At 31.4% G+C, this 10000-nt stretch overlaps 1 protein-coding gene across 1 annotated transcript in view; it reads left to right on the top strand.

Annotated features, from left to right (window-relative positions):
* The first annotated feature begins 6686 nt into the window (after positions 1–6686).
* The window catches only part of pcdh20 (protocadherin 20), a 4110-nt gene continuing 796 nt past the window's right edge, over positions 6687–10000 (top strand). The window contains 2 exon segments of the mRNA NM_001351717.2: positions 6687–6853; positions 7879–10000. The exon segment at positions 7879–10000 is cut by the window's right edge and continues 796 nt beyond it. Of these exon segments, the coding sequence (NP_001338646.2) occupies positions 6803–6853; positions 7879–10000 (2173 nt within the window). The 5' untranslated portion in view covers positions 6687–6802.

Raw genomic sequence — 10000 nt, 5'->3', positions numbered from 1 at the left:
TGATGTGGCTCAGTGGTTAGCACTTTGGCCTCACAGCAAGAAGGTTGCTGGTTCGAGTCCTGGCTGGATCAGTTGGCGTTTCTGTGTGGAGTTTGCATGTTCTCCACATGTTGGTGTGGGTTCCCTTCAGGTGCTCCTGTTTCCCCCACAGTCCAAACACATGCGCTATAGGGGAATTGATCAACTAAATTGGCCGTAGTGTATGAGTGTGTGTGAATGGGTGTGTATGGGTGTTTTCCAATGCTGGCTTGCAGCTGAAAAGGCATCTGCTACATATATACCAATATACCAGAATATTTAGAGGTTCATTCTGCCGTGGCGACCTCTGAAACAGAGACTAAATGAAGGAAAGTGAATGAATGAAACTGTAAATAGTCGATCATTGATGAAGTTTGTCAAAAGAAACACCTAGAAGTGTATTTAGGATGTTTTCTTTACATGAGACACTATATAAAAGCCTAAGCTCTTGAAATAACAGGTGTCTGATAAAGCAGTTGTTGCCTGCAGTGTTTTTCCTGAAGTGAAAGCTGTGGTGTTTTTGGTTTTGTGTGTAGGACGTGCAGTGACAGATTCAGCACATCACATGTTCCGACACTTTCTGAAACTGAACAAATAAATGAACGCACGCACGCACAAACGAACGCATCCTGACCTGCAGCTAAAACCACAAAGCCCTGAGTATTTATACAGAGCTGTTTGTTCAGGTGAAGCTAAACTCAGTTCCAGTGACATATCAGACCTGTTTTTCTCTTTGACATTGATCTCGGGAGCATTTCACAATCCACTATAATCATTCCTGAGTAAATTCCTTAATACTGTAGTAAACAAAAGCACTTGCATAATAAATGAATGTGCATGAGTGTGAAATCAATTTGGAGGTTTTAAGGTTTGCCTGACATCAAAATTTGCAGTTTATTTTGCTATCGCACATTGGTACATTGGTAAATTAATAGTACAATGTTGACGAAAAATGCAAATAATACAGAGTCAATTATGTTTAATAATATGCATGTAAAATATTAATTAGATATGGATACAATTAATATACAATATTGATTAAAAGTAAATCATGCAGAGTAAATAATATTTAATAATAACAAATATTATGCATGTATAATATTAAATAGATATGGATCAAATGAGAAAACAATATTGATGGTAAAGCAAATAGAGTAAGTAATATTAAATAATAAATAATATTTACATATGATTTTAATTAAATATGCATACAATTAAGATATAATATTGAAAAAAATTATTAATACAGAATAAATAATATTAAATAATAAAAAATAATATTTATGTATAATATTATTTAGATATGGATAAAATTAAGATACAATATTGATGAAAAAGCAAATAATACAGAGTAAATATTAAATAATAACATAATATTTATGTATGATATTAATTAGATATGGAGAATATTAATGGAAGTTTGGATAAATATTACAGAGTAAATAATAATAAATAATAACAAATATTTATGTACTGTGTTATATTATTTAAATATGGAGAAAATTATGATACAACATTAATGAAAACAGAGTAAGTAAAGTTTAATAGTAACAAATAAGCTGTATAACGTTAATTAGATATGCATAAAATTAAGATACAATATTGATGAAAAAGCAAATAATACTGAATAAATAATATTTTAATATTTATTAAATATGGTTAACATTAAAATATAAAATGAATGAAAAAGTAAAGAGAATAAATAATACTAAATGATTACAAATAATATTTATGTATAATATTAATTAATAATATTTCATAACAGCATATATTATTTATGCATAAATTTACTTAGATATGGGTAAAATTAAAGTAGAATATTGATGAAAAAGTAAATGATACAGAGTAAATAATATAAAATAATAACAAATAATATTCATAATTGTATTTAGATATGGAAAAATTAAGATACAATAATGATGAAAAAGCAAATAATACAGATTAAAAAATAATAAATAAATCATATAATAATTGTAAAATAATAAATAATATGCATGTATAACATTAATTTAATATGGATAAAATTAAGATAAAATATTGAATAAAATGTGATTAATACAGAATAAATAATATTAAATATTAAGAAATAATATGCATGTATAATATTATTTAGATATTGATAAAAAGATGAAAAAGTAAATAATACAGAGTACATAATATTAAATAATAACAAATCATATTTATGTAACATTTAATTGAATATAGTTAAAATTAAGGTATAATATTGATGAAAACTGCAAATAATACAGAGTAAAATATTTAATGATAATGCATGTATAATATTAGTTAGATATGGATAAATTTAAGATACATTACTGATTAAATGTAAATAATACAGAGTAAATAATCTTAATAACAAATAATATTGTAGTATGATATTAATAAGATATAGATAAAGGTAAAATATTGATGAAAAAGCAAATAATACAGAGTAAATAATGCAGAGTAAATAATAACAAATACTATTTATGTAAAATATTAATTAGATATGCATAAAGATACAAAATTGATAAAAAAGCAAATAATACAGAGTAAATATTTAATTATACCATATAACATTTATGTATAATCTTAATTAGATATGGAGAATATGGATGAAAATTAGAGTAAATAATATTAAATAATAACAAATAATATTTATGTATTGTATAATATTATTTAAATATGGAGAAAATCATGATACAACATTGATGAAAAATAAAGTTTAATAATATCTAATATTATGCATAATTTTAATTAGATATGCATAAAATTAAGATAAAATATTAACGAAAGTAAATAATACAGAGTAAATAATAACATAAATATTATGTAAACTATTAATTAAACATGCATAAAATTGGGATACCATATTGATGAAAAAGCAAATAATACAGAGTAAATAATAAATATTAACCTTTAATATTTATGTATAATATTAATTAAATATGGAGAATGTTGATGAAAAACTAGGCTAAATATTACAGAGCAAATAACATTAAATAGTAACAAATAATATTTATGTACTGTATAATATTGAAAATTGGAGAATACTGGAGAAAATTATGATAATTGTTAAAAAAAAAGTTTAATAATAACAAATAAAACATACATATACATAAACCGTAGGCGCATGACTCAATAAAACTATATTTCTGAGAAAAGTTTGCCTAGGCAAATGAAGCAAACGAAAGGTAGTGGGAACTTCAATTCCCATCAGCCCAGGCGTGGCCATTATCCTTTGCGGTCTGTTGTTGCTACAGATCCAGTAATGTGGAAATGGAGTGTGTTGCTAGTAGCGGGGAAGAAAAAGAGCTGGAAATGATCGAACCTAAAGCGGGTTTTAAATCGGATGTGTGGAAGCATTTCGGTTTCTTTCTAAAAAGATACGAAAAAGTAGAAAAGGTGACAGACAAAGACAAAAACAATATGCAGGCACTGCCAGACTGTGGTGAAATATAAGTCGGGGAATACGACTAAAAACAGTCATGGGGACTGCAGAACACAGCACACTTGTTAGATTGATGCAGACATTGACTTGTACCGCAAAGAGACCTCTATCTCACTCATGGCTTGTCCTCTCAAGTGGTGGAAAGATAATGCACAGCGTTACCCACTGCTGTCAACCTTGGCTAAATCATATCTCTGTCCCAGAAACCTCAGTCCCAAATGAGAGGGGTTTTCTGTTGCAGGGGACATTTACCAGATTATAGTTATATGATCATTTTACTTAAAAAACCCATCTCCATCTAAATGAGTGAGTGATTAAATGTTGAATGTGATGAGTTTTCAACAATACTAAATTGAAACTTTATTTTTTTACATGGTTATTTTTTTACAATAGTTTTGGTTATTAAAGTTTAAAAATTGAAGTTCCTGTTTCAAAACTTACAGATAGATGGCTGATTTGTATGTCATTGATATGTTCAGTGCTAAGGTAAATAAACACTTTTGGCACTTTTTTCAAGTCTTTTCATTAGTTTTGTTTTTCCTGTAAATTATTCAATAAATACCGTACCGTGCCATTCATACCGAGGTATTACCGTACCGTGAAATTCTGATACCGTTACATCCCTAATATGTATATATATATATATATATATATATATATATATATATATATATTGCAAAGCCTTTTAAACCGTGCATGAGATGATGATGGTGTGTAATCGGAGTGAAAGCTCAGATGCTCAATATGTTCAGCCGTATCTACAGATGTGGTTAAAAAGCCCTCAGATTAACAGCAGATGATGTACTGAAGGTTTCTTCTACAGCTAATCCTCACTTAATGACGCACTAAACATGAGAAAAACACTATTGGATGGAAATGTCAATTCAATTTGTGCTGAAAAATAAAAAGGGGTTAAAAGATGCAGTAAATAAGCAGGATTTTCAGAATTGTTGAGCGAGTGTAGCGGAGACAAAGACAGTGAGTGATATTTACTACGAGCTTTAGTGAGTTTTCTGTACATGTGGGATTAATGTAATCTGGACTGCAGGCTGTGAAAGTGAATCTGTCCTCGTCTGCTCTTCTTACACCACAAACTCATCATTTTGTCACCGCGGTTGATCTCTGCTGTCTAATATTACATCAGGATTACGCTTTCTAACGCACATTTGTGTCTGCGCTCACTTTTCATCAAGGCTGATAAATCAGTTATGAAATACTTTGGAAAAAAAAACCCTAATCTGAAGTATTTTATCTGTAAAGCATCATAAAGAATCAACTAGAATAACATTAATAGAGGAATAATGTCCAAAATCTAAAGTTCATGCATTCATTTTCCTTCAGCTTACTCCCTTTATTCATCACTGTCTCCACAGCAGAATGAACCACCAACTATTCCAGCATTTGTTTTACGCAGTAGATGTCCTTCCAACTGCAACCCAGTACTGGGAAACACCCATACACTCTTGCATTCACACACATTAATTAATATTATTAATCATATTAAACAAAATAGTTTTATTTAAGAAAGCAATAAAATATTAATTAATTATAATATATTATAATATTATATTATAATTATTAATTTTTTATTTTTAAAATAATCATTTGTTTTAACTTGTAATGCAAAAAAATATTTAAAAATGTAAATAAAAGTTAACAATAATAAAATCTAAATCTAAATTTATTAATTTAATGGATTTTATAAAGATTTAATGAATTTATTAGGTACACATTTGATTAAAATTTTAATATTGCTTTATTCTATATTCTATATTTATTTCAGATTTCCACCAAATATATATATATATATATATATATATATATATATATATATATATATATATATATATATATATATAAATTCAATATGGTTAAACTAAGATACAATATTGATTAAAAATTTAATAATACAGAGTAAATATTATTAAATTTATGTATAATTTTATTTAGATAAGAAAATTAAAACACAACATTGATGAAAAAGTTAATATAGAATTAAATTAAATAATTATAAACAATATTAGTGTATATTATTCAGATATGGATCAAATCAAAATACAATATTGCTGAAAGAGTACATAATAGAGAGTAAATAATATTGAATAATATCAAATAATATTTATGTATAATGTGATTTAAACATGGATAAAATAAAAATACAATATTGATGAAGAGTAAATAATACAGAGTAAAAAATAACACATAATATTTATGTATAATATTAATTCAATATGGTTAACATTAAGATACAATATTGATAAAAAAAACTTAGATTTTATTGATGCTTCTTAAGTTAGAACATTGATATTATGTTGTATAAAAATAAATATTTGAGCTTATTATTGTTTAAATGACAGCATGTGTATTTGTTATAGTATTTAAAAAGTAATGACCTCAGTAGTTCACAAAATAAAACTTTAATTAAATAATTTTTATGTATTTAAGCACAACTATTCTGTATTATAGTTGTTGTTTTAACCATAGTACAATATGACACAATCAAAATAAATAAAAACCTTTTAAGTTATACTTATTGTCAAAAAATACCTCTAAATGAGAATATTTTAGCTGACATTTAGAAAAAATATATATTTTTCATAGAATAAAATGGGTTAACCTTTTACTAAAAACATATCTAATAAATTAAGAGAATTGAGAATTGTCAAATTGTTTCTATAGCTGTACTATCAATATTACTAATTATTATTTACTATATATTATTTACTTTTAATCAATATTGTATCTTAGTTTAATCCATATTTAAATAATATTTAACATATTAATATTCAATTCAATTATTAATATTCAACAAGTTTATTTGTACAGCACTTCACAATAATTATTGTTTGAAAGCAGCTTTCGAAGGGTGCACATAATTGCATTACAATCAAAATCAGAAAATTAAAGGTTAATAATTACCTGTAAACTTACTAATAACTTTGACTAATGACTTTTAACAGTTATTAAATATGTTTAGTAATTTAGTCGAATTAATGAGCAGATTACATCTACATTATCAGCCCTATCAAAACAACTACACTACAATCAAGCTATTGTGTTCTCAACCGCAAACAATAAACCCTTCAGCACAAAACCATTAAAACAAAACTAAATAATTAGACTAGAGAGCCCCTCCCTCCGATCTGCGTCAACACTGATTGGCCCCGCGCCTGAGCTCATTAACATACAAGAGGGCGTGTCTTTTGCGTGTCGCTCAGATGAATGAGTGGAGCTCCTCAGTCGCGCATGAAGACGCGAGCGAGAAAGCAGCCGCTCAACGGAGCTCAGAATGCGGATAAAACTGTAAACTCAGCCGCCTCCCGTTCCCTGTGACGCCAACACTGAACGGGAAACATGTGGAACACTAAACGACGAATATGCCTTCACAGCACAGGAGAGTTATGGGTAAGTTTCTCTCACTTAATGACAAAACTGGATCTCTCATGTCAGATTCTCCTGACCCAACATACATTGTATATGCTAGAATAAAAATACTATTAGGAGAATAATAGCGCCTTAAAAGTATATATTCTAACATTTATAATATATATAAACCAAATTTAACCTTAAAATAATTCTATATACATTTAGGATTTTACAACTGCTGGGTTATTTCAACCCAATTCTGTTCAGTTTAATAGGCACTACCAACTCCTGGTTAATTTATGGAATTATTTGACCAAATTTAGTCTATATTTTACCCAGTTTGGGTAAAAATAATCAGGCATTTTTGTGTGTATAATTATAATTATATTTTACATTAATATTACGTATTTATAATGTTTTTTTTTTTATCAATAACAAGCTTTTATTTAAGTATGTTATATGTAAATACATGTGTAAATGTGTATTATTATTAGGTTTACTGCAATATTTACATATGCACATTTATATTCAAGGGTTTAGCTAAAATACATTTATTACTATAGCTAAAACTGTGTTTTTCCCTAAAATATCATAATCTCATAATTAAGATTTACTTTAAAAAATACACAAATTTAATATATATATATATATAAGAACAATTTTACACTTATAATCACGATTTAAGCTAAACAGAAAACTGTGGCAGCACACATATTTACAAATACATGAAACTGAAAATATTCTAGATTTGTTTTTACATTTTTAATCGAGATTTTAGCTTAAATACTAATTTAAAAAATACTAATAATAAACTATTAGCTAAATAAAAAATAAAAATGCATGAAATACAAAAATTCCAGAACAATTTTACACCATTTTAAAGACTCTCTGGGTAAATATTTAGTCATGCAAATATGGATTCCAGCTCATGCACATCAATTCCAACTGCTATTGATGTGCTTGATGCATAATTAATACTGTATGCAAATATGACTATTTTTGTAGGCTTACCAGCAGTTTTGGGGCTTCCTATTAAACAGTTTTTTCTCTGTTATTTGTTTCAGGGTTTGTTCATTCTCCTCTTGTACAGCATTCCCTTCTCCTGCTCTTCAAATTTCAGTCACCTCATCTATAAGATAAAGGAAGGATTACCAAAAGGAACACTTATAGGGGCTATCAGTGCGGACTTAACCCTGGATCTTTCAGTCAATCCTTCTCGTTCATTCAGCCTGGAGCAAATGACTACCAGCGAGCACTACGTGAATCTGAATAGCACCACCGGGGAGCTGTTCACATCTGCGATAGAGATTGACAGAGAGTCTCTATGTGCTGAATCCCACGAGGGACAGGGCTGTGCAATCTTCCTGGACGTGCTAATCCTTCCCCAGCAGTACTTTCAGCTGGTTAAGATTAAAATCATCATAGAGGACATCAACGACAACAGTCCGCATTTCCCCATGGATGAAATCCGGCTGTCTGTGCCAGAAAACGCACCTGTTAATGCACGGTTTGCGGTGGAGCAGTCCGCAGTGGATCCAGACATCGGGATTCACAGCGTTCAGACCTACTGGCTTAATAATGACTATGGAGTTTTCACGCTGGACGTAGAGGAGAACGAAGGAGGAGAATTGACGCCGTTTCTCATCCTAACCGAGTCTCTTGATAGAGAGGCGCGGGCTGAGTATGTGACTGAAATTATAGCAGAGGATGGAGGGTCTCCGCCTCGTTTTGGCAATGCAACTTTGAGGATTATCATCAGCGACGTTAATGACAACTGCCCCAAGTTTAGAGAGTCTCAAGTGAAAGTGACTCTGTATGGAAATGCCACTAAAGGCATGCAACTGGCTCGTCTACAAGCTTATGATCCAGATGAGGGAGCAAACGCCTTGATTACGTATACGTTCAGTGAACGGGTCAGCCAGGAAAGCAAAAGCTTATTTCACTTGGATACAACGACTGGAGTTCTGAAACTAGCAGGAAAAATCAACAACAACAGTGCGAAGCTATACAAGATAAACATACTAGCCAATGGGGCGGGGTGTATTCCTGATGTTGCTATGGTTAGCGTGCATGTCATCAAACAACTCTCTGGTCCTCCGACGGTTGTACCGCGTTACATTGCGTTTGAGAAAGATGGCGTAGTGAGCTTAAGCGAATCAGAGCCTCCGTTTTCCCCCATAGCTTTTTTTACCATCAAAAACACCGAGGCCCAACAGAAGGTGGAGTGTTTTCTGGAAAGTGCAGGTCCTTTTAGGATTGTGCCTTATCAGGGTTTAAAAAACGAGTACTTGCTGGAAACCACTGATGTCCTGGATTATGAGCTGCAACAGGATTATGAAATAGTCATTGTGGTGCGTAATTCTCACGGATTAGCAGTTAACACTGTGGTGAAAGTCCATGTGTTGGATGTCAACGACAACGCTCCGGTTTTCAAGCAGTCCTTCGTTGAAATCGCCGTTGAGGAAAATAACCCACCGAATACGTTCCTGGCTCAGCTTCAGGCGAGCGATGCGGATAGTGAAAGCAGAGGGCAGGTGTATTATCAACTTGGAGCGGACGCTCCCACCATTTTTAACATCGATAGCTACACCGGAGTGCTAACAGTGTCAACATCTCTCGACCGAGAGGAAAAGGAGACCTACCGCTTCATGGTTCGAGCTTTAGACAGGGGAACGCCAAAGAAGGAGTCAATCGCGACGGTGATCATCACCGTCCAAGATCGCAATGACAACAGCCCGCGATTCATCAACAAAGACTTCACTTTCTTTGTACCAGAGAACTTTCCAGGATTTGGCGAAATCGGCGTGCTTACAGTCACAGATGCTGACGCTGGAGAAAACGGCTGGGTCGCTCTATCAATCCTCAACGGAAGTGACATCTTTGTTATTGACACCGGACGAGGAGCTCTAAGAGCCAAAACACCATTGGATCGAGAGCAACAGGGGACGTATTACGTATGGATCGAAGCTATTGATGGAGGAGAGCCTGCGCTTTCTTGTGTCACAATGGTGACCGTTCTCCTCCTGGACGTCAATGATAATCCTCCAACAGTTCTCTTTCCGCAATCCAACCAGTCCTTCATGCTGGTGCTTCCTAGCACAGTTCCGGGAACATCTATAACTGAAGTGTATGCTGTGGATCGGGACACGGGAATGAATGCTGTTATTGCTTACAGCATTATTAAGA

The sequence above is a fragment of the Danio rerio genome, chromosome 11 (assembly GCF_052040795.2).
Source record: "Danio rerio strain M-AB ecotype USA chromosome 11, GRCz13ab, whole genome shotgun sequence".
NCBI classification, from domain to species: domain Eukaryota; kingdom Metazoa; phylum Chordata; class Actinopteri; order Cypriniformes; family Danionidae; genus Danio; species Danio rerio.
Note: the sequence above shows the minus strand (reverse complement) of the source record. Positions and strands in the feature narration are given on the sequence as shown.